General features: G+C 44.8%; 1 protein-coding gene across 1 annotated transcript in view; it reads right to left on the reverse strand.

The window, feature by feature from the left end:
• Positions 1-21,777, reverse strand: part of CCDC3 (coiled-coil domain containing 3) — a 102,985-nt gene extending 81,208 nt beyond the window's left edge. Inside the window, exons 1-2 of the mRNA XM_017886702.1 lie at positions 21,265-21,777; positions 18,120-18,294 (exon numbers count right to left, since the gene is read on the reverse strand). Coding sequence (XP_017742191.1) covers positions 18,120-18,294; positions 21,265-21,638 — 549 coding nt within the window. The 5' untranslated portion in view covers positions 21,639-21,777. The remainder of the gene's footprint in view (positions 1-18,119; positions 18,295-21,264) is intronic.
• Between the last annotated feature and the right edge of the window lie 4,442 nt (positions 21,778-26,219).

The following is a 26,219-nucleotide window of genomic DNA, read 5'->3' on the forward strand; positions in this document are numbered from 1 at the left end:
GCTAAGTGAACCGCTATTGACTGAGACACCTGCCTCAGTTGCTTTTTGGTTAATGATATGGATTGATTTCTTCACTTCAGCTGACCTTCAGTAGGACAGTTTTGCTTTACTACAAATCTGTGGCAAAGTGCACAGGCCTGTGCATTTTTGAAGCCCTATGCTAGTTTCTACTGATAGCCTTAATAGTTGAATCATTGAAATGATGATTATTGAATTTAAGGTCAAAACAGCATCACTAGGCTATGTGCCAATAGTTGTAGCTATGGGTATGTCCTAATTTTCCTTGATTCTTTTGTGATGTTACATGAAGGGGTTGGACTAGACAACCTCCCGGGTCCCTTTCAGTCCTGACATTCTTCATCCTATGTCTCTGCAAAGCAAACAGACTGGCCTCAAGTGCATCGGGTGATCTCTGGGGCCCCGAGTCCCTGGAAACTGCCAAAAGCATCTGGGTTTGCTTAGACCCCTGGGGGAAGCATGGCTCTGCCAGGTGTCACAGCTGATTTAACTAAAAGAAAGATGAGAACCAGCCAGGGGAACTGAAGCTTGACAGCATCCCTGAGGGTCTGTCCAGTGAGAGCCAAAACAGCATGGGGAAGACAGGAGGAAATCTTCTCCAGCCCAAGATTCACAGGCTGCGCTTATTCTAACCGCAGCCATCAGTCCCCAGAAATGTCCCCACGGATCTATAAAACCTCCGTGCAAGCTGAGAGAGGGGAAAGCTGAATCTGCTGGTGTCAGTGATGGATGGGACGAGGCAGAAACACAGAGCAGACAGGGAGGAGGGGGTGGGAGAAGAAAGGAGGTAAGCAAAGATACTGTCCTCTTCCCTGGAGAAGTCTGCATGAGCTAAGATGTCCACCCAGGGAGCTCAGATAGTAGCAATCTTTCTGCTTCCAAGACAGAGGGGAGATAAATAATCATTTCATACTTAAAACCACAGCTTTATGGCCAGATACCTATGAGCCTGTCATTCTTCTGTGCATAGACCCTATAAAGACAGTCGACATATTCAGACCCCATCTGCATGGGGACAAGACACTGAGAGAGGTTCAACGAAGCAAACAGCTGCAGGGGACTTTGGGAACAGAACTCAGAATCTTCCATCTCCGAGACTGCAAGACTCTCGAACGCTGTCTCTCAAGCTTTACTTCTAGTACCGTGGCACATTTCTATAATAACGAAGCTAGCATCGGCTACCTCATGAGGCCAGAGGAAGGCTGGCTTGAGGAGTCTCTCTTTGCAGGAGAGGAGACCCTTTATGGAAGATCAGACTTAAAAAGAAAAAAAAAAAAAAGATAGGGCCTTGCTATGTTGCCCAGGCTGGTCTTGAACTCCTGGCCTCAAGCCATCCTCCTGCTTCAGCCTCCCAAAATGCCAGGATTACAAGTGTGAGCCACTGCATCTGGCCCAGGATTTTTTTTGAAATGTATTCTCACAGTTGGCCAGACTGGAGTGCGGTGGCGGGATCTTGGTTCACGGCAACTGCCGCCTCCCAGGTTCAGGTGATTCTCCTGCCTCAGCCTCCCAAGTAGGTGGAATTACAGGCACGTGCCACCACACCCAGCTAATTTTTGTATTTTCAGTAGAGACGGGGTTTCACCACGTTGGCCAGGCTGGTCTCAGAACTCCTGACCTCAGGTGATCTGCCTGTCTCAGCCTCCGAAAGTGCTGAGATTACAGGCATGAGCCACGGTGCTCAGCCCAGGATCCTTTCGGATCCACCTGAGCATATCATGTACTGAGGCTCTCTGGAAAGGCTTGGGGAATTGAAGAATAAACTTAATTATACAAGAAAAGTGATAAAATTCAGGAAGAAATGAGGCCAGTGAAGCCTCTTCAACCAGGCAGGGTGAGAACTTTCTCCTGCTGACTTCTGACTTATTGGCACTGGTGCTATTACTGAGGGCATCTATGAAGCAGTCCATAGGAAGAGTCCCAGTTATTACAGAGCTCTGACTTTAGTTACTGCCAAATTCCATCCCCTATGACTTATGATGGAGAAAATGAGTTGTGGTGATATCACATGACTATCCATGAGTTAAAAATGAGAAGTGAGTGGCCAGGCATGGTGGCTTACACCTGTAATCCCAGCATTTTGGGAGGCTGAGGCAGGCAGATCACAAGGTCAAGAGATCAAGACCATCTTGGCCAACATGGTGAAACCCTGTCTCTACTAAAAATACAAAAATTAGCCGGGCGTGGTATAGCATGCACCTGTTGTCCCAGTTACGCAGGAGGCTGAGGCAGGAGAACTCAGGAGGTGGAGGTTGCAGTAAGCCAAGATCGTGCCACTGCACTCCGGCCTAGCAACAGAGCGAGACTCCATCTAAATAAAAAAACAAAAAAACAAACCAAAAAGAAGAAGTGAGCTACCACCAATCAAAATCGACAGCCATGGTCACATGCTACAACATGGAGGACCCCTGAAGACATTAAGCTAAGTGAAATGAGCCAGTCATAGACACATACTGCATGATTCCACTTACATAAGGGATCTCAAGCAGTGAAACTCGCAGAAACAGACAGAATGGTACTTGCCAGGGGCTGGAGAGGTGAGGACTCAGTTGGGGAAAGGGAAACAGAATAGAGTTTCAGTCATGCAAGATGAAAAAGTTCTAGAAATCTCAATACCACAGTGTACACACAGTTAGCAATACTGTAGATTTTGTTAAGAGTAGGTTTCATATTAGGTGTTTTTAACCATAATTAAAAAAAAAAATCGGTCAGGTGCAGTGGCTCATGCCAGTAATTCCAACACTTTGGGAGGCCAAGGCGAGTGGATCACGAGATCAGGAGTTCGAGACCAGCCTGATCAACATGGTGAAATCCCATCTCTACTAAAAATACAAAAATTAGCTGGACGTGGCGGCATGAGCCTGTAATCCCAGCTACTTAGGAGGCTGAGGCAGAAGAATCGCTTGAACCCAGGAGGCGGAGGTTGCAGTAAGCCAAGATCATGCCATTGCACTCCAGCATGGGTGACAGAGCGAGATTTCTATCTCAAAAAAAAAAAAGAAAAAAAAAATTCTATACCTCTAGGCGGGGCACAATGGCTCACACGTGTAATCACCATACTTTGGGTGGCCGAGGTGGGTGGATCACTTGAGGTCAGGAGTTTGAGACCAGCCTGGCCAACATCGTGAAACCCGTCTCCACTAAAAATACAAAAGTTAGCTGGGCATGGTGGCGGGTGCCTGTAATCCCAGCTACTCAGCAGGCTGAGGCACAAGAATTGCTTGAACCCAGAAGGTGGAGGTTTCAGTGAGCCAAGATTGTGCCACTGCACTCCACCCTGGGTGACTGCTGTCTCAAAAAATAAATAAATAAATTAGTGTGATATATATCTATATATCACACTAATATATATATTAATATATAATAATATCACACTAATATACATATATATCACTCTAAAAGTTTTGGGGTAGAATTAAAAAGAATGTATAGCCATGAGTTGCTTAACAGTTGTGTCTCTAATCCATCTTAACACTGATGCAAAGAAGAGCTTGAAAATGGCAGGGAGTAGTGGCTCATGCCTGCAATCCTAAAACTTTTGGGAAGCTGAGGCGAGCAGATCACTTGAGGTTAGAAGTTCGAGAACAGCCTGGACAACATGGTAAAACCTCATCTCTATTAAACATACAAAAGTTAGCAGGGTGGTGACGTGCATCTGTAGCCCTAGTTACTCAGGAGGCTGAGGCAGGATCATTTGAGCCTGAGAGGTAGAGGTTGTAGTGAGCCAAGAGTGCACCACTGCACTCCCACCTGGCTTTTGGGTGTGAAACCCTGTCTCAAAAAAAAAAAAAAAAAAAAAAAAAAAAAAAAAAGACTTTGAAAACATTTAACATACTATAAAGGGAATGTTTATAGTCATAGCTCTAATAAAAAGAAATGACAAAAAAAAATTGGGCAAAAGATATGAACATTTTACCAAAGAGGCCAGAGAGATGGTAAATGTGCAGATGAAAAGATGATTGACATCATTTTAGCCATGTGGGAAATGCAAATTAAAACCACACTGAGGCTGGGTGCAGTGGCTCATGCCTGTAATCCCAGCACTTTGGGAGGCTGAGGTGGGCAGATCCCTTGAGGTCAGGAGTTGGAGACCAGCCTGGCCAACACGGTGAAACCTTGTCTCTACTAAAAACACAAAAATTAGCTGGGCATGGTGGTGCATGCCTGTAATCTCAGCTACTTGGGAGACTGAGGTGGGAGAATCACTTGACCCCGGGAGGCAGAGGCTGCAGTGAGCCAAGATCGCACCACTGCACTCTAGCCTGGGTGACAGAGCGAGACTCTGTCACAAAAAAACAAAACAAAAAACAAACAAAAACTCCCAAACCCACAGTGAAAATACAGCACAAAGAATGGGAGAAAATGTGTACAAATCATACATGTGATAAGGGTTTAGTATCTATAATAAATAGGGAACTATTACAACTCAACAATAAAAAGATAACCTCGTTAAAAAATGGGCAAAGGACTTAAATAGACATTTCTCTCAAGAGGACACTATACAAATGCCCAATAAGCACCGTAAAGACGCTCAACATCATTAGTCGTCAGGGAAATGCCAATCAAAACCACAATGTGATACCACTTGACTCCCACTAGGATGACTAAAATCATTAATGTAGACAGTAACAACTACTAGTGAAGAAATTGCAACCCTCATACACTGCTGGGGGGCACGTAAAATGGTGCAGCTGCTTTGGAAAACAATCTGGCTGCTCCTGCAAAGGCTAAACATAGTTACCATCTGACCCAGCAATTCCACTCCTAGTTATACACCCATGAAAAATGAAAGCTTACATCCATACAAAAACCTGTTCATACCAGCATTATTTATAACAGGCAAGAGTGGAAACAAACCAAATGCCCAACTGCTGAATGAATAAACAAAATGTGGTAGCACCATACCATGCAATATTATTCAGCCATAAAAAGAACAAAGTACTGATTCATACTACAGTATGAATGACGCTTGAAAACATTATGCTAAGTGAGACTTGCCTGAGACAGACAAATCTTACACAATAGTGTAAGATTTTATGTATATGAGATGTCCAGAGTAGGCAAAGTCATAGAGACAGAAAGAGACTAGCAATTGCGGGGGCTTGGAAGAAGCAAAGAATTGAGATTGATCAGTAAAATGGATCTGGGGTTTCTTTCGGGGGTTATAAAATGTTCTGAAATTAAAAGTGGTGACGGTTACACATATATGTGGATATACTGAAAACCACTTAATTGTACAGTTAGAGACTCAACTGTTTAAGCTATTTGTAGCTATAGCTTTTTTACTCTATCCCAAAATTTTCAGAGCTATATTTTTTTTTAAATTATGGTAAAGAACAAATAATATGAAATCTACTCTCATCCAAGGTGAGTTTGTGGCATATAAATCATACCTTAATTTTTTCAAAAGCAAAACCTTAAAACCAGAATGAGATAGCACTATGCACCTATCAAAACAGCTAGAATAAGAAATAGTAATTACACCGAATGCTGGCAATGAGGCAGGGAACTGGATCCTTTATCCACTGCTGGTAGAAATGTAAATGGTACAGGACCTTTGGAAAATAAATTTCAGAGTTTCTTTGAAAACTAAAAATGGACTTACCATGCAACCCAGCAATGGGACTCTTGGGCATTTATCACAAACAAGTGAAAACTCATGCCCACACAACAATCTGTATGTGAATGTTCACCGCAACTTTATTCATAATAGCTAAAAACTGGAAGTTACCGTAATGTCTTTCAGTGAGTGACTCATAAAGCAATCAGCGGTGCATCTACACCATGGAATATGACTCAGCAATGAAAGGGAATCCAGTAACTTGGATTAACCTCAAGGAAATTATGTTGAATGAAAAAAGACAATCTCCAAAGGCACATATAGTATGACTGTGTGTACATAACACCCGAAATAAAATTGTAGATATGGAGAAAAGATAAAGGGTTGCCAGAGTTTAGGGATGGGTGAGGGGCAGGGTGGCTTAAAAGGGGTAGCAGGAAGAAGCCACTTGGTGATGGGACAGTTCTGTATTTTAATTGTGGTGGGGATTACAGGAAGATACACGTGATAAGATTGCATTGAGTTTTACACATATACATAAATGACTGCCCGTGTAACTATTCGGTTGGTGCAAAAGGTAATTGTGGTTTTTGCCATTAAAAGTAATTACTTTTGTACATTTTATAGTAAGATACACATAATAAACTTGCACAGAGTTTTACACATGTACACAAATGAGTGTCTGTGTAGCGATTTAATACTAACATCTGAATAAACTCTGCAGATTTCATCAATGTCATTGTCTGGTTTTGATACTGCACTACAGTTAAACAACATATTAACAGTAGGGGACAAGGGGAGAGGGGTGCCTGGGACCTGTCTGTACATTTCTTTGCAACTGCCTGTGAATTTAAGATTATTACAAAATAAAAAGAATTTTTTAAAAAAGTAATCCCTGTACAACAGGAAACTAAAAATGTAGCAATAATATAGCATCTGTCCCTGTTTAAGAGTAATAACTGTGTTTCAATAAAACTTTCATTTGATGGCAAAAAAAAAAAAAGAGAAAGAAATACCGTACACAGTATAGTCACAAATCCTGACCCCTCCTTGCTGGAGGGCAATCTCTTCAAGTGTGAGCTGCCTACACTCATAAACAAGGCAGGAACTCCCAGTGTGGGTCCATTGACCTGTGCACCCTCATCTGCCCTCCATTCCCTGGTATGCAGCTCTGTCCTCTGCTGTGTGCTGGCTCACCCCAGCGCCTGCACACATCCCTCCCCTGTCTAAATTCATCATCTCTCCCCTCCACCAACTCCTCGCATTTCCTGTGGCCCAGCAGGAGTACCCATCTTTCATGTGGGTTAATTGTATCTTGTCACTTGACTTCAGAGACCAGGTCTAATTCTTCCACAACATTCTCCATAACCCATGACACAGTGCTAAGCATGTAGGAAGGATTTTCCTTGTGGATGGAATAAACGCCTGTCTGCCTCGAGATCTTATGGGATATGCGGGGATATGAGAGCTGTAACATAACGCCTCACACATAACCAATACTCTGTCCTTATTAGTATGTTACCTTGTTTTTTTATTATTACAGTGCTATGGATAAACCAGAGTAGGTATATTAGGACCAATTTTACAGATAAACTAAGTTCAGAATAGTCAAGTGACACCCAGTTAGAACCCAGAACTCTATTTTAAAACCTATCAAGGACCTTTCTTGCATCTATCAAGATGCAAATTTCTGCCTTAAAACTATTTTCAACTAGGTATGTTATTAATTAATTCAGGTACAAATATTCCCAAAGGAAGTGTAATATTTTGCAGCACAAAGCATGACATTGGCCAATACCCTGGGGGTGGTCGAGGTGCTGGAGGAAGATGACACAGAGCAAATGTCTTAAAAAGTAGGGACAGCAGTGGTCTGTGATCAAGGACGAATTGGAAGAACACAGGAGAGCACCCCTTCCAGACATATCCCAGATCCAGCCATTTCTTCCCAGAGCCACTGCTACCCACTAGTCCAAGCCTCTGGTCTTGCCTAGACAGTTCCAGTCATTTCCCCAATTGGTCTGCCTGCTTCCGCCTTTGCCCCTCAGCAATCTGTGGTTCACTCAGCTGTCAGTGTTCCTTTTCTGAAAGGCTCATCAGATCTCACTATTCTGTTCAATGGCTCCCCAAAGCACAACGATCTCATCTTCCCCCACTTGCTTAGAAATGTCCACATGATCCAGCCCACACTCACCTCTCCAAACCCAGCTTGTCGCATTCTCTCCCAACCACCAGTGCTCATTCCTATTTTTCCACCCCTCAAGAAGGCCAAACTGTTTTCACCTTGGGTCCAGTTGCGATGGCTTCTTGGTCTGCTTGGCACGCTTTTCTGCCTGATCTTTGTATGGCTGCTTCTGTGTCCTTCAGATTTCAGTTTAAAAGTCATCTCTTCAACCTAAAGTGGCTTCCAGTTCCTATCATATTACCTTTTTGTTTTTTTTTTTTGAGACAGTCTCACTCTTGTCACCCAGGCTGGAGTGCAGTGGTGCAATCTCAGCTCACTACAATCTCTGCCTGCCTCCCAGGTTTAACCAGTTCTCCTGTCTCCACCTCCTGAGTAGCTGGGATTATAGGTATGTGCCACTACTCCTGGCTAACTTTCGTAGTTTTGGTAGAGACCAAGTTTCACCATGTTGGCCAGGCTGGACTTGAACTCCTGACCTCAAGTGACCTGCCCACCTCAGCCTCTCAAAGTGCCATGATTACAGGCGTGAGCCACCACGCCCGGCCTACCCTCTTTTAATTATTGGTCAAACACCTATCATTATCTGATATTTTTCCTATGGACTGATACATTCACTGATGTAGTGACTGTCTCTCCCTCATCCCACTACCATGTAGGTTCATGGAGGGCCTGGAGCTCTTTTCCCCTGTTCCCTTTTGTATTCCCAGTGACACACCATAGGTGTTTAGTAAATATATGTAGAATGAAGATACAAATGAATAAATTAAAAAGACCACTATCCTACCTACTTCACAGCTTTGGCTCTATTTGGCCAATCAAGTGGCCGAGTAATGACAATCAGAGTACATTAACACCCTTCATGTAGAAAGCAGGGAAGAGCGCGATTCTGAATAGCTCAAAAGCTTTCTGAAAACAGTATATGCTTAGTCACCCTCCAAAGCCCACTCGATCCAGGGTCTCCTGAGTCTCAGCCCTGGAATCTTTACAAAGGTCCTCACAGCCACCTACAATCTGGCCGAACCCTGCCCACCCAGCTGCCCATTATTCAGCAGGGCTAGAAGCCGAGCTCCTGAAATCATTCCAAGCTCAATGTTCACTCAAGGTCTCCTGAAATTCTGGGCTGCATACTACTGAGGTCACATACCTCCCTGCACTCAGACCATTAAATCCCCCATTCCTTAAGCCCTCGGCTCAGTCAATACCTTTCTTCTACCATTGTCCATCACTGACTTAGTCCAGAGCAGCAGTTCCCAAAGTCTGCAGAATCCTAAGGGGCCCCAGGACCCATTCATTCATTCATTCATTTTACTTACTTATTTAGACAAAGTCTCACTCTGTTACCCAGGCTGGAGTGCAATGGCACGATCTTAGCTCACTGCAACCTCTGCCTCCTGGGTTCAAGCGACTCTCCTGCCTCAGCCTCCCGAGTAGCTGGGATTACAGGCACGTGCCACCACACCTGGCTAATTTTTGCATTTTAGGTAGAGACAGGGTTTCACCATGTTGGCCAGGCTGCTCTCAAACTCCTGATCTCGAGTGATCGGCCCACCTTGGTCTCCCTAACTGTTGGGATTACAGGCATGAGCCACTGCACCTGGCCCCAGCACACTTTTAGGCAGTCCATCAGATTAAAACTATTTTCAGAATACTACCAAGATGTTATTTGTCTTTGTCACTGTTTGTCATTTGCACTGCTGGTGCAACAGCAAGGTAAGTTAAACTGCCGGCCTTGTAGCGCAAATCAAGACAGTGGGACCAGATGATTCTAGTAGTCATTGTATTCTGCAGTGCCATGTGCAAGCAGGAAAAAAAAAAAAAATGCCAGTTTAACAATGTCTTCACTGAAGCAGTAAAAATTATTAAATCCTGACCCTTGCGTACACATTGTTAATACACACAAGTGTGAAGAAATGAAGTATACACACAAAGGCCCTCCACATAGCAAAGCATGACGGTTGTTTCGAGTTCTGAGCTGATCTAGCGGCTTTCTTCATGAAACACTATTTTTACTTGAAACAATGAAATAAAGGGCCAACCATATTTATTCAGATTTGGGTATTTGATAGACATTTTCTTGAAGGTGAATAAAGGAAGCTTGTCACTTGAAAGAAAACAACAGAGAGTATTGGTTGCCAGTGACTGAGTATGAGCCCTCAAGCAAAAATCAGAATTTTAGGAAAGTTGCTGCTATGAGTTTGACAGTTTCCCAATACTTAGTCTTTCCCCCATCAGATCAATAGTGATATTAACAAACATGATTTTTATATTGTATAATTAAATCTCACCACATTTGGAAGGTCTGCATATGCAGTAAAACTACTATTTTCCAAACGGTCAGTGCATCATGTTATGAAATCACACATGAGTAAGAAATCCATTCAAAGTACAAGATAAGCCAAAGTATTTTCAGGTAGGAATACAGCAAGTTCATTGATAAGGTTTCAGATTCTATATTATAACAAATTTTTAAGATACCACCACTTTTGAGTTTGGGTGCAGTATCAAAGAAGAGTCAAGAAACAGAGATCTCTAAGGAAACAGTATCTTTGTTTTTGACCAACTGATCTGTTAAACTTGAGGATCTCAGCACACTTGTGGGGACACCTTTAAATTGTTTTAGAACCCTTTCTGAAAAATGTGAATGAAATGAGTTCTATCTGATTCTTTTTTTAGTCTATTTGGGGTTCAAATCTCGCTTTAGAAACTATAGATCCTGTCCCATTCCTATTTGCTTTTGATCACCAAAAAATAAATACTGTTCATTTTTTTCCCTCCATGCTATATATTCCATCAAAGCTTGAACATATGTTTTTTTGTTTTGTTTTCTTTTGGTTTTTTTTTTCTTTGAGAGGGAGTCTTGCTCTGTTGCCCAGACTGGAGTGCAGTGGTACGATCTCAAATCACTGCAACCTCTGCCTCCCAGGTTCAAGCGATCCTCCTGTCTCAGCCTCCCAAGTAGCTGGGATTACAAGCACATGCCACCATGCCTGGCTAATTTTTGTATGTTTAGTAGAGACGGGGTTTCACTATGTTGGATCACCATGTTGGCCAGCCTGGTCTCAAACTCCTGACCTCAAGTGATCTGCCCACCTCACCCTCCAAAACTGCTGGGATTACAGGCTTGAGCCACCAGTCCTGGCTTTGAACACACATTCTTAATGGAGCCAGTCAGATAGACAGAAATGTCAACTCCAGCGCCAGTCAAGATGAAGCAAGCCAACCATACTCTATGATTCCCACTGATTTTAACTGAAATCTCTGCATATAGTTAAAAAAAAAAAAACCCAAAACCCTACCTGCCTGAACTCTGAACACTAAACAATTAGAAGCAATGGGGGATCTGACCCAAAGGGGGCTGAATCATGGAGCTGTACAGGAAAAACTCCAGGAGAAATCCCTTATTACAGACAAAGGCCTTGGTTTCTGTCTCTTTATCTTTTTTTCTCACCCAGTCTCCCTCGGGCCATGCATATGGAAAGATCTCCCAGATCTACTCATGAATGAGGCAAGGTGTAGTGAAGTGTACACAGTGTGCTACCATCTGTGTCACAGACGATGGTAATAACACATATTTGGATTTAAAAAAAAAAAAAAAAACCTCCATTAAGGACCGGGTGCCGTGGTTCACATCTATAATCCCAGCAATTTGGGAGGCTGAGGTGGGTAGATGACTTGAGGTCAGGAGTTTGAGACCAGCCTGGCCAACACGTGAAACACCATCTCTACTAAAAATACAAAAATCAGCTGGCCGTGGTGGCGGGCGCCTGTAGTCCCAGCTACTCAGGGGGCTGAGGCACGAGAATCGCTTGAACCAGGGAGGCAGAACTTGCAGTGAGCTGAGATTGTGCCACTGCACTGCGGCCTGGGCAGCAGACCAAACTCTGTCTCAAAAGAAAAAAACAAAACAAAACAAAACAAGCAAACAACTCCATTGAGATAAAGAAAATGTAGTTTATATACATCATGGAATACTACTCAGCCATAAAAAGGAATGAAATAATGGCATTTGTGGAGATCTGGATGGAATTGGAGACCATTATTCTAAGTGAAGTAACTCAGGAATGGAAAATCAAACATTTTATATCCTCACTCATAAATGGGATCTAAGCTATGGGGACGCAAAGGCATGAGAATAAGAAAGGACTCTGGGGACTCAGTGGAAAGGGTAGGAGAGGGTGAGGGATAAAAGACCACACACTGGGTACAGTGTACACTGCTCAGGTGATGGGTGCACCAAAATCTCAGAAATCACCACTAAAGAATGTATTAATGCAACCAAACACCACCTGTTCCCTAGAACTGATTGAAATAATAATTTTATTTTATTTTTTATTTTTTTTAATTTTAATTTTATTTTTCGAGACTGAGTCTCACTCGTCGCCCAGGCAGGAGTGCAGTGGCCAGATCTTGGCTCACTGCAAGCTCCGCCTCCAGGGTTTATGCCATTCTCCTGCCTCAGCCTCCCCAGTAGCTGGAGTTTTTTTGTATTTTTTAGCAGAGACGGGGTTTCACCAGGTTAGCCAGGATGGTCTCGATCTCCTGACCTCGTGATCCGCCCGTCTCGGCCTCCCAAAGTGCTGGGATAACAGGCTTGAGCCACCGTGCCCGGCCGAAATAATAATTTTTAAAACACCACTGACTGTTTATACAAGAAACTAATAACAGTGGCTACTTATTTGGAGGGTGTGTGGGGACTGTATGGATGGGTGTCAGAGGTAGTAGAGAACCCACATGAGTGTGTTATCTGTTAACAATTCAATACACTATATTTTTAAATGTCATCCTTGCGCAGAACCCAATCAATTCTGTTGAATGAGAAAAGTACGCAAGATAGCTTCCCTTCCATCTGTTCCCATATCCAGCACAGACCCGTCACTACTGATGTTGCCACTCCTCCATGGGATGTTTCAGGACCCCCTGGACAGCAGCAGGCAGCTCTTCAAATTTTTTTTTAATGTGGTTTTTAAAGCAATACTTGAGAATAATCAGCTTCCAGTAACAAGCCCTTGCATCACTCTATAAAAGTGTTTTCAAAAGTATGTTCGAATTAGGTCCTTAGAACACCCTGAGACAGTTTATCTGTTCCAGGCTCTATCTTATAGAAGGGAAAACTGAAGTTGTGGGAAGTTAGGGGATCTGCCCATGGTCATTCCTCCAGAAATGGCAGAGCCGATTGAGATCTTCTGATTACAAGTTGACAGTCCTTCTAAGGCAGCTTAGAGAAGGGTAACACCCCTATCATCCTTCCCAACTCCAAAAGAAGAAAGAAGAAAATGATAGCAAGACCTCCGCAGATTTTCTTTCAATCCCATGACATTTTATGACAGACTAAGTATGGGTCAGTCTGGGTCTTGGTCCTAGGGGACAATACCAGCAGAGAGGGAAAAATATCCAAATTCTGTTTTGACTGTTGCACTTGTCCAGCAAGAGAGAAATGAGGAAGGAGAAATGTCCTTGGCTGGTGTGGAGAGAACTCTGCCAGTAAATCTGGCGGATGTTCCAACGTGCCAAAGATATCCCCCCAAGTCCTATTAACACCATGACACTGAACCAGAGGCGGTAAACACGTACTAACACTGCTGACATCTTGGCAGCTTTTGGAAGAAAGATCCTGTTGCTATTTACTAATGCGTGGGTGGGATATTTGAAGATGGAGAGGTGCTGGAAAGGAACCAGAGTGTGGGAGGACTTTGCTCCCAAGGACTGAGTTGAATGTCGCTCTGCACACGCTTTGCAAAAGTTTCCCTCCATAAGCTTTTCCTCCCCTTCCATCTCCTACTCTCCAAATCGACTCTAGAGTCCCAGATCCTCCAACAGAGAGAAAGCGAGAACTATCAGGGAAGAGAATGAAACATGCCCTTCATAACTGCAGTCTGGATCCACTGTCCAAGCTGAACGGAAGCTTAAAGAACAGCAGTATCAACAGCATCTAGAGGCGGGGTCTGGTGGCCAGGGCAGGAGGATCACTTGAGGCTGGGAGATCGAGACCAGCCTGGCCAACATGGTGAAACCCCATCTCTACAAAAAATATAAAAATTAGCTGGGCACGGTGGTGGGTGCCTGTAATCCCAGCTACTTGGGAGGCTGAGGTAGGAGAATCGCTTGATCCCAGGAGACAGAGGTTGCAGGGAGCTGAGACTGCACCACTGCACTCCAATCTGGGCAACAGAGGGAGACTCCGTCTCAAAAAACAAAAACAAAACCAAAACCAAACGAAAAACCAGCACCTAGAAAGTCCAGGAGAACATGGGATGCCTACAGGATCTGTAATGGAAGACTCAGCACATAATACAAGAAAGTCTCAGGCCGGGCGCGGTGGCTCAGGCCTGTAATCCCAGCACTTTGGGAGGCCGAGACGGGTGGATCACGAGGTCAGGAGATCGAGTCCATCCTGGCTAACACGGTGAAACCCCATCTCTACTAAAAAATACAAAAAACTAGCCAGGTGAGGTGGCGGGCGCCTGTGGTCCCAGCTACTCGGGAGGCTGAGGCAGGAGAATGGCGTAAACCCGGGAGGCGGAGCTTGCAGCGAGCTGAGATCCGGCCACTGCACTCCAGCCTGGGCGACAGGCCCTTCATAACCGCTCTTAGAATATGCAGAATGTTAGTGTGTTCTGATTAACAAAAGTCTAACATCTATTCTTACTGGAATAAAAGGGTGATCATAACAGCAATTCTGACCCCTCCTAAGGTTAAGAAACAATGTTGATTGCCTCTGACATATCCTGGGTAGGATAATTTGATGCTTACCTTCCCACAGGAAAAGAAACACTTAAAGCTTTTCTTTTCTTTTTTTTTTTTTTCAAGGAAAAAAGAAGCAAGTGGGCCGGGCACAGTGGCTCACACCTGTAATCCCAGAACTGTGGGAGGCCAAGGCAGGTGGATCACCTGAAGTCAGGAGTTCAAGACCAGCCTGGCCAACATGGTGAAAACCCCTCTCTGCTAAAAATACAAAAATTAGCTGGGCGTGATGGCACACACCTATAATCCCAGCTACCTAGGAGGCTGAGGCAGGAGAATCGCCTGAACCCGGGAGGTAGGGGTTGCTGTGAGCCAAGATCACACCACCGCACTCCAGCCTGGGCTACAGAGTGAGACTCCATCTCAAAAGAAAAAAAAAGAGGAAGGCGCAAGTAGTAGTCAATAACTCAACTATTTTAATTACTCCAGGGTATGTAAAAATATTTTAGGGAGCATCACAAAACTTTAAAAAGTCAATTTAATTTTAATTTCAAATTTTAAACTAACAGGTTAATTTTTCTTGTTTTGCTTTGTTTTGAGACAGTCTTGGTCTGCTGCCCAGACTGGAGTGCACTGGCACGATCTTGGCTCACTGCAACTTCTGCCTCCCAAGATCAAACGATTCTCCTGCCTCAGCATCCCAAGTAGCTGGGATTACAGGCACGTACCACCATCCTCAGCTAATTTTTGTATTTTTAGTAGAGACGGAGTTTCACCATGTTGGCCAGGCTGGTCTCGAACTCCTGACCTCAGGTGATGGGCCCGCCTCAGTCTCCCAATGTGCTGGGATCACAGGCGCGAGCCACTGCAATCAGCCCATAATAGGCTAATTTTATGTAGCTTTGATGTGATCCCTTTCAAAGTGGATAGGGAATAAAAATGGCACAAGCAAAGGTCTGGAAACGTGCAGGGTCCCCCAGGTTGAACTAAATTCTGCTCCACAGCAGTTCAGCAAAGTGAAATAATTATCTTCCTCGCCTCAAGTTTCCACTTTTCCTCCAAGCCTGGAACGCTCCCACACTTTGTTATCTAAGAGGCCAGGGTGATTCAAGGGAAAGGGGACAGGAATTCTCCCCCAAGATCTACATCTGATCAACAGAAACGGATCTGCCTTCACACTGAAACAATTCTCCACGGTCCTATTGTTCCTTGTTTATCCCAAATGATGGAAAAATCTGATTCCAGAAAAATGTTAGTAGCTAGATTATGTGACCATAGTGCTAAAAAGTTATGTAGCTTAAGATTTTAAGGGCTAACCTATTCGAGTATTTTCAGAATAATATCTGATCTCTTGACATAAATCTATTATACAGTCATATAAGCAAAGCTCCCACAAGATGGAGAACAAAAGGGCCAAGCCTAAAAGTCTTCACTTGGAAAAAATTAAGTATGACTCAGGCTTGGGATACTCAGGCTTAGACTTGCTGGGTCCAACTCCATATGGAGTAGACAACCGTAAAGATTAAGAAGGGGAAAAGGAAGAACAAAAACAGGTGCTTGGAGCCACACTGGGGGCGAAATACTTGACAAGTGTTCAGAAAGTTCTGGCAAACTATCAGGGAGGGGTTAGAAAAGTCTAGACTACTGTCAGTAGTGTAGAGCTGAGGAATGTTTGTTTGTTTGCTTGAGACGGAGTCTCGCTCTGTCACCCAGGCTGGAGTGCAATGGTGTGATCTTGGCTCACTGCAACCTCCGCATCCCAGGTTCAAGCAATTTTTCTGCCTCAGCCTCCCGAGTAGCTGGCATTAGAGGCACGCACCACCTTACCTGGCTCATTTTTGTATTTTTAGTAGAAGCGGGGTTTTGCCATATTGGCCAGGCTGGGCTCGAACTCCTAACCTCATGTGATTCCCCTACCTCAGCCTCCCAAAGTGCTGGGATTACAGGCATATGTCAAAGAAGAATAAATCATTTCCCGTAGTTGGACGTACCTTCCCTTCACAGGAACAGCTTCTGTGCAAGAGCATGAAGAAGGCCTCCAGGGTCCAGGGAGCCCTGGGCAAAGCTCCCTTTGTCTCCCTTTGAAGGGGAGTTTGAATCCTGTCCTTTGTAGACATGGATGCAGCTGGAGGCCATTATCCTAAGCAAATTAATGCAGGAACAGAAACCCAAATACTGCATGTTCTCACTTACAATGGGAGCTAAACATTGAGTACGCATGGACACAAAGAAGGCAACAATACACACCGGGGCCTACTTGAGGGTGGAGGGTGGCAGGAGGGTGAGGATGGAAAACTACCTCTCAGGTACTGTGCTCACTACCTGAGTGATGAAACGATTGATATCTCAAATCCCAGCGGCACGTGATTTACCCACATCACAAACCTACACACATAGCCCCTGAACCGAAAATAAAAGTTGGAAAGAAAACAAAATAAAAAGCACACTAGGGATTGGGAGGAGCCAGGCAGCTATGCTAAGCCATCCCACCAGCCAAGAGAAAGACACTTCCCTCAAACTTTTCTTGATGGGTAGAAAGAAGGGAGTTTCTTAACATGTGCAAATGGGTTCATTAATGCAAAAAAAAAAAAAAGTCCTTATTCCATGTGATACCCACATAAGAACTCTCTCCAGCAGTGTGTCACATTGCCCTAAAAATGTCTTCCATCGGGAGGACTGGAAGAGATGGGTCACTGTCCCAGAGGCCTAGACTGGCCTGCCCCCCACTATCACCCCAACTTGGTTGTGGCAATGCCACAGCTTTGGAAGAGTGATGATCATCAAAATTTTCCTCCAACTCTGGCATTTGGCCCAGATCAGAAGACTCTCTTATATTTTCATTCCCAAAATGATTCCAACCCTTAAGATCCCGACCCTTACATTTTGCAGCCACCTTGGCCATCCTGCACCTCTATGTCTTACCAACTACAGTTAAGAATCACAGGAGTGGTAGCAATTTCATTTCATTTACCTCAGCACTTTTCCTTTCCTCTAAGATAATTCCTTAGAGCCCTACGCTGTCAATAACAATCATACAGTCAGGAACAGTCGTAACAGCTCACATGCACTGAGCACTTACTCTTTCGAGCATTACGCTAACGGATTTACATAATTATAGTTTTTACACATTTAAACTATATTGCATTAGCCCTCTGACATAGATCGGGGTGTCCAATCTTTTGGCTTCCCCGGGCCCCATTGGAAGAATTGTCTTGGGTCACACACAAAATACACTAACACTAACGATAGCTGATAAGCAAAAACAAAATTGCAAAAAAATCTCGTAATGTTCCAAGAAAGTTTACAAATTTGTGTTGGGTCACATTCAGACTGTCCTGGGCTGCAGGTTGGACAAGCCTGATATAGACGCTACTATTGTCCCTGGTCTGCAGAAGAGGAAACTAAGGCTCAGCATGCCAATCTTCATCTCATCCTGTTCTCATACTTCGGGAAGAACTCCTCATCCAACAGTAAAGCTTCAGGGATCCAAAGTTTATGAATGGTCTTTTTTAACAGCTGGGAGGCAAGGAGGGATAGTAGGAGAGAGAGAGGGTATGCGATAATGCTTTCCGGTCTGGGCTTTTGGAAGAGTATTCTTGACTCCTTTGGTCACAAAATTCACACAAGGTGTAGCTACACTATTGTTATGCTGTGGCACAGGATTTAGCTGATTCTTACCCTATTGTCTTCCTGGATTTCCCAGTCACTGGAGAAAGTCGCCAGCTGCTGCCCTTGGGAACAGTTTGAAAACTGGAAAAGGCTAGAAAACATCCTTCTGTTCTCTTGAGTGTCCGGGAAGATGGCATCTTGGAAATTGACTCCATGAGGCAAGAGGTTATAATTTTCATCCATCCTAATGGAGAAGAGAGAAAAAAAGGCAGACGTAGACTCGACAGTCAAGGGTGTACCAACTTCAATCAAGAGTCACAGACAACTGCGATGGGCTTGTCAGTTTCACATCAATGTCTGGCGTGGCTCTCATTAGAGGAGTTACTACTTCTAATTATTTCTTTGTCTCACACTACATCAGTCTATCCTTAAGGTTTTCAAAAAGATGAGTGTGAGCAAAGTATGGAGAAAAGTATGTGTATGGTGCCTGTTTGTCTATTTGTGTTGTCTTCCAAGTCCCCCAAGGGGTCTTCCTTCTCAAAGAGGGTTCCTTATTTTCTGGTGAAAAAAAGGCCAGCTGTAATGACCTATGTTCTGTCTTTGCTATTTATCTTCTATATGACATGAAACAAATGTCTTAACTCCTCTAAGCCTCAGTATTCTAATCTGCAAAAAGAATATAGTACTGGCTGGGTGCGGTGGCTCACGCCTGTAACCCCAGCACTTTGGGAGGCCAAGGCGGGTGGATCACCTGAGGTAAGGAGTTCGAGACAAGCCTGGCCAACATGGTGAAACCCCATCTCTACTAAAAATACAAAAATTAGCTGGGCATGGTGGCACACTGTTGTAATCCCAGTTACTCAGGAGGCTGAGGCAGGAGAATCACTTGAACCTGGGAGGCGGAGGTTGCAGTGAGCAGAGATTGCACCATTGCACTCCAGCCTGGGCGACAAGAGTGAGATGCCATCTCAAAAAAAAGGAATATATATATATATAGCATCTACTTTTTTGGTGATGTCATAAGCATTGCATCAAAAACTAAGTAAACGAAGCACTTGGTACAAAGTAAATGCAGTATACATATTAGTGAACATATTTAAAGGCCTAGCATAAATCAATTAGAATGATTCTTTAAAAAGTCACAAAAAGAGCTCAAGCCTGTAATCCCAGCACTTTGGGAGGCCGAGACGGGCGGATCACGAGGTCAGGAGATCGAGACCATCCTGGCTAACACGGTGAAACCCTGTCTCTACTAAAATACAAAAAAACTAGCCGGGCGAGGTGGCGGGCGCCTGTAGTCCCAGCTACTCCGCAGGCTGAGGCAGGAGAATGGCGTAAACCCGGGAGGCGGAGCTTGCAGTGAGCTGAGATCCGGCCACTGCACTCTAGCCCGGGCAACAGAGCAAGACTCTGTCTCAAAACAAAACAAAACAAAACAAAAAAAAAAAAATCACAAAAGAAAGAGATGAAAGTTACACTCCAGTCTAAAAAAACCACATGTATGGCTCACCAGCAAGTCTCCACTGCCACCCTCACCCCTGACAGTGACCAGAGATCCAGTCTCATCTCAGTAGGGCCCAGAATAACAGAGGAGGAATGATTTGTATGTAGTTGTTAACACACTCCAAGGCAAGACAGCCCTGTGAAATGAGAATGTCAGACTACTGTCTGACTTTGTATTTCTTTCCTAACTTTTGTAAACATGGTAGAGTAAAAAAGATGAGAATTGGCTGAGCACCACGGAACCACTGGACGAACTGTATTTCATGATAAAAATTTCTTTAAAAAGCCTGCTCAAATACTTGGGCTCTTTTTTCTTTGGAGAAAAAAGTTCTGGTTTTGAATAGTTTTATAGATGGTATCTCAGTATTTTCCTAATTAAAACATGAAACCCTAAGTTTCTCTGTATCGAGAAGGGCACTCTCTCAGCCCCACTAGCTTTATTTAGAAACTACACTTCTCTGGAAACATAGAGAGAAAAAACTTAATCTAGCTGAACCCACTCAAGCCAACACAAAGCAAGACATGTTTTTTAAACTTAGATATTCTGGCTTCAATATGGAAAACATGTGTTGGTATGCACTTCCAAACACCACTTTGTAGAACTGTTTTCTTTCTCAGAGAAATGTGAGCTAAAAGTGAATCCGCAGACCCACATAAGCCTCATTCCAAATACCCTTAGTGCCACTTCCCAGACTGGAACTACTATCGATCACCACAACAGTGGATTAATTCTCTATCTTGATAGATAGGTTAGATTCCATTTTGATGTTTTTCTCAGTTGTTTTATATCACTCTCCAAATCCAATTGAAGCCAATCAAAGAATTTAGGGTTCTACCTGGTGCTCGCTATTCAAATTTCAGAAGAATTCACTAGTCAATGAGAATTGACTGAGTTCTTAGGCAGATGCATTCCATCCTGACCACAGGCCAGTGTTCATGGAACTTCAGAGGATTCCAGTGGTCTAGAATCAGAGAAGATCTCCTGCCTGGTTGACTTCTCCACCTCTCAAAGCATTGCTACCCAGGATTTTACCTGCAGCAGAACCCCCTACCCCCAATACACCTTTGCTATTTCAAATAACCTGGCAGCTGATATGAGATAATGAAGCAGTCCTGGGCTACATTCCCCATCATTCACATCTTGGCATTTGAGCAAGTGGGGAAGAGGGGAGGGTGGACAGCTGGTCAACCTCTAACCTGCACCAGGTGCTTTGCATGAGTTACGTTTTTCCCTCAACCAGCCCTGCCTCTCACTTTACACAGGTGAGGCTATGGAAGTTCTTGAGAAGCTGTCAAGAAATGGGCTCAGAATCACGATTAGGAAAGGCAGAGCCAAAATGCCAGCCACAGACTGATTTCAAAGATTGTTCTTCTCACCGTCCCAATCTACTCCCATTGAAGCCAGTTTAAAGACCCGAGTCAAAGGGACCGTTGGAGAGCGCTTTGAGCTTTTGCCTGCAATGCTCTTCTGTGTACAAGGCACAGAAAGCCTCCCTGTCTGTTAAACCGCCTTTACCAGGGGTAGCCAGGGTGTCTGTAGAGACGTCAGACGGAGCAAGAGAGATCCAAGGAGGCAAGGGGTAGGCGCCCCAGGGGCATTCTCATTTGGCACCGATAGGCTGCCCTGGGAGTTACCGGCCTGGCTCCAGGTAACAGCGACCTCGGGAGGTGGCGCAAAGGGAGAGAGAGGTGGCGGCGCCGCCGGGCTCACCTGAGGAAGAAGAAATAGGAGTAGTCCTGGACCACGGTGTGCGAGTGGCACGAGAAGTAGCCCAGGCCGGTGAGGTTGAGCCTGGAGCCGGCAGGCACCTCCAGCATGCTGCCCCACGCCTGGTCGCACAGCATCTCGACCTCGGCCGAGTAGAAGAGGCCCCCCCGGCCGGCGTGGTACTGCCAGGGCAGGTGGTTGTAGAGGCCGGGCGCCTCGGGGTGCAGCGCCAGCACCCTGGCGTACACAATGGTCTCGGCCAGCTCGGCGCGGCAGCCCTCGCTCAGGGGCCTCCACTCGGAGGGCAGCTGGCAGGCGCGCGCGGGCGCTGGGGGGCCCGCCAGGCAGAGCGCGGCGAGCAGCAGCTGGCGCAGCATGCATGCCGGGCCTCCCGGGGGCACGGGGCGGCTGCGGGGAAGCCGGGACCCGCCGGCCCCGGGAGGGCCACCCTAGGCGCTTCGGCCCTGCCTCCCGGGCCGCTCCGGGAGCTGGGCGCGCCGCTGTCTCCGCCGCGGGGCTCCGCATGCCCGGCCCTGGCGCGCCACGCTTTAAAAGGGTCCCGGGGACAGGACGCGCCGGGCGCCCGCCTCCCGCCCTGCCCCCTGCAGCTGGGGCGTGGGCGGGGACTCGGGCGGGTCCCGGCACTGGCCGGGGCGGGGACCAGGGACGCGGAGGAAGCGGGGACCCCGGGATCCAGCTAGCCCTGACTTGGGGACAGCGGCCCACCCCGCTCCTGGCGCCCCACTATGGAAGGGGTCCGAGTTTGCCAGGCGTGAAGCCTGTTTGTAAACGCAAGGCATTCATAAAAGAATGACTCTTAATTTGCACGATTACTAAGTTTTTACATTTTCTCTGCATTTCAGAGTGAAAATACATAGAAACCAAATCTGACTTTATCTTCCCAGAGATTAACTAGGAAATTCAGTGTGGGCTTTAAAGCTTTTTTAGATCTCGTGCTCTCTCAGATTTGCTTATTATTTAATGAAGATCTTAGAAAAGCTTTGATAAAAGATTCCAAAAAGCAATCATTTGGCCCTGATTTTCTTAAAACTAGATGGTTTCCATAATCCCTGCTTCCATTTTCTCAACACTGTACACCCGAGAAATACATTCAGAAGTAAATTTCAAACACCTTTTCACATCAGTGAGTGATTTTGAGGATACTCAAACGCCACAGTTGCATCTTTATCCCTAAATGCAACAGGTTTCTTGTTTTGTTTTGTTGTTTTTCTTGAGACAAAGTCTCCGTCTGTCACCCAGGCTGGAGTAGTGACTTGATCAGGGCTCACTGCAGCCTAGACCTCCCCTGGGCTCAGGGGATCCTCCCAGGTCAGTCTCCCAAGTAGCAGGGAATACAGGCACACTACCACCCCAGATGATTTTTTTTTTCTTCAGTAGAGACAGGCTATGTTGCTCAGGCTGGTCTCAAAACTTCTGGGCTCAATCGATCCTCCCACCTCAGCCTCCCAAAGTGCTGAGATTTCAGGCGTGAGCCACCACATCCAGCCTGAATATTTAAATTATGCAATTTCATAATGCTATTAGTCTCCCAGGGCTGCCATAATAAAATACTCTAGACTGGTGGCTTAAATAACAGACCTTAATTTCTCAGAGTTCTGGAGGCAGGAAGTCCAAGATTAAAGTGCCAGGGTTGGTCACTGGTGAGGCCTCTCTTCCTGGCTTACAGACGGCCACCTTCTCACTGTGTCCTCACATGGCCTTCTGTGTGTGATGGAGAAAGTGAGCCCTGCTCTCCTCTTCTAACAAGGTCACCAGTCCTATTGGGTTATCACCCTACCCTTATGTCCTCATTTAATTACCTGCCTGAAGACCCTATTTCCAAATACAGTCACATTAGGGAGTTAGCACTTCAACATATGAATTTGGAGGTGGGAGGGGAGACACTATTCAGTCTATATGAGCTGTTTAACAGGTGTTCTGCAGGTTTGCTAGAGAAAGAGAGCAGGGATCCCAAATGGTTTATATTCTGGACAGGCAGACTCACAGCACACATTGCCAAGTTATAATAAGAATTGCTAAACTTTAGTCATTGTTGACCATGGGCCAAGTACTGTTGTAAGGACTGTACATATGTCATTTTAATTAATTCTCCAAACAACATTCTGAAGTAGATATAACTATTATCCTCATTTTACAGATAAAGAAACAGGCACAGGGAGGTTAATTGACACCAAAGATCACAACGCTACAAGATGACCAAGCCAGGATTAAGCCCCCATCATTTGGACTCCAGAGTCCATGTACTTAACACAACACTAGAATAGGGCCAAATATAGCAAATGCTCTAAAGACACAGGTCGGCCCTTTAACCAGAATATACACAGAGCAAATCAAGATAAAAAGCTCAGCAGAATCACCAACCATGGCTCAAAGAGTGTGCAACTGACCTAACATTAATTTTGTGTCACCCAGAATCCCTGCTCTATTTTAGTCCTATACTGTAACTTATGTAGATAAGATAGTAAGAAAGTTTTTATTATTAATTGCATCTTCAAGTGCCTTGAAGACCTGGAAAAGATTTGTCTACCCTAAAAGACTGTAAGGCCCTGTCTTTTCTTTCCACATAGGTGAGCAAATAAATAAAAATCAGCAAACATGGCTGTTTTTTCTCTTCTTGTATAAACTTGACACAATCAAAACTCTTCCAGTACTTCCCAGAATGTATTTTGCAGAAGTGAGTACCTGCAAGAAATCGTCCTCATGGATTCAGCAGACACATGGGTCATGCTTTTCTCCTCTGTAAGATCTGGCAGAGTGCCTCGCTGATTGGGTTTCTCTTCCTGATCGAGCCACTGCAGCATACCCTAGTGAGCAGTTCCCCTCTGGGGACTAAGACTTCCAAACAAGCTGAGCTCAAGGTAGCCAGGAGGGGAAACAAACCTTCTATGAGTGAATTATTGGGTTTAATAGTGACATGAGCCACTTCCATCTCTTGATTCCAAGACCCATGTGTCCTGGCTGTGGAGTGCATAGTACCACATATGTTCTGTTTCAAAGCACTCACAGTAAGTACACTGTGAGATGGACTCCATCATTTCAGTGTGGTGACTCCCAACTGACGCTATAATTAAGTCTTCACTAAGCTGTTACACCTTTCAGAATTTGTCCAATTTCTTCCAGGTGATGGGACATGTGGTAAAACCAGTTCATTCTATGGTCTTGAGACCACTGCTGCACTTCACTACTGTGAAAGAAGCAATGCTATGGGAATCATTGATCAGAAACATCATTATGGGAAATTCCATGATAGTGGATAAGGTGCCCAGTGAGTCCATAGATGGTGCTACTGGCAGAAGCATTATTGCAAGGAAGGCATATCCATGTCCAGAATGTGTCTATTTCAGTGAGGACAAATCTCTGACCCCCACCCCCCCACCCCAAGATGGAAAAGGTCCAATGGAATCAACCTGCCACCAGGTGGCTGACTAGTTCCCCAGGTGAATGGTGCCATATTAGGGGATCCATGCTGGCCTCTATTGTTGACATATTAGGCTCTCAGCAGTAGTGTCAGCCAGGCCAGCCGTGGTAAGAGGAAGTCCACATTGTTGAGGCAATGAATACCCTCTGTTTCTACCACTATGGCCACTCTGTTTATGGGCTCATTGAGTAAGCACTAGAGTGGGCAAGAAAAGAGGCTGACAGACATCCACTGAGTACATCAATTTCCCACCTAATCACTAAGAACTTCCCCTCCAGTGAATGCACTTTGGTTGTCAGTCACATGGGTCATAAATATCTTCACAGTTGGTAACCATTATGAGATGTCCATTCATTCACCTCTTCCCAAAATGTCCTTGTCATCAATCTTCTGATCCTATTTCTTTCAAGTCCCTAACCATCCACCAAACCACTAGCAATTGCCCATGAATCAGTGTCCATGTGTACTACCAGCCATCTCTCAGTCTAGACATAGCATACAATGAAATCTGCTGCTCAAAGTTATATCCACTGGGAGAAATTTTCTTCACCAGTGTCCTTCAGGATCACCCCTGAGTGAAACTGAGTAATATTTGTGTATAATACAGAAAAAGCTGTAAACCAGTCTTGTTATTTCTTCCTCATTCAACTGGAGTATCTTCAAGAGGCTATAAACCATATGAATGGAAGAGGCAACATACCTTCAGAGTCAAAGGAATCTAAGCCACTTGCCCATGCAACTTGCTTGTACCATCTGGACCTGCCCAACCTCACTCTCTTGGATACCATTTCCATTTGATGGTAGATTGCTGCTGTGCACACATGGCCTCATGTCTAGGAAGGTCATGCAACACCCAGTTCATGATGAGAAGTTCATATTACATAATCACCCAGCATACCATGGTTAAGCATTCAATCTCTTCCAAGGCCTAATAGCAAGGGAGATGCTATTTTTCAAAAGGCAAACAGCCATATCCAGAATAAGGCATAGATGTGCACTAAAACCCTAGAGTTTGGTGTGTAATTTTCCTTTTGGTGCTTGCTAAAGACTCCATACAACATTCCCATTTCTCATAAGTACTTTATCATCGGACCTTCAAGATAATAAGGCTCAAGTGATACAATGGCTTGTATACAGCCTGAACTTGCTGCAGAGACTTCTCAGAACTTGCTCAATACCACTTGAAACTGACAGCCTTACAGATAACTCTATAGATGAATCTAAAAAGCACATTTAAATGTGGCATATGTTCCCTCCTAAATACAAAAGGCTGAACACACATTTTCCTCTTTTCCCATTGTAGGTCATCCAAGGACCAGCAACTTTCCTTTTGCCTTGGAGGAGTGACAATTGAGCCCCCAGAAACTATGCTGAGGTGGCAGGCCCCTGAATTTTTGTGGAGCCTATCTCCCACCTTATATCTTACCAAGGCCTCTAAAGCATATGGTGTTTTGTGAACATCAGATCCATTCATCATAATGTCATCCATGAGGTAATCCAATGTGATGTTTTGTGGAAT

Source organism: Rhinopithecus bieti, unplaced genomic scaffold (genome assembly GCF_001698545.2).
Source record: "Rhinopithecus bieti isolate Rb0 unplaced genomic scaffold, ASM169854v2 scaffold_13900, whole genome shotgun sequence".
Lineage (NCBI taxonomy): Eukaryota > Metazoa > Chordata > Mammalia > Primates > Cercopithecidae > Rhinopithecus > Rhinopithecus bieti.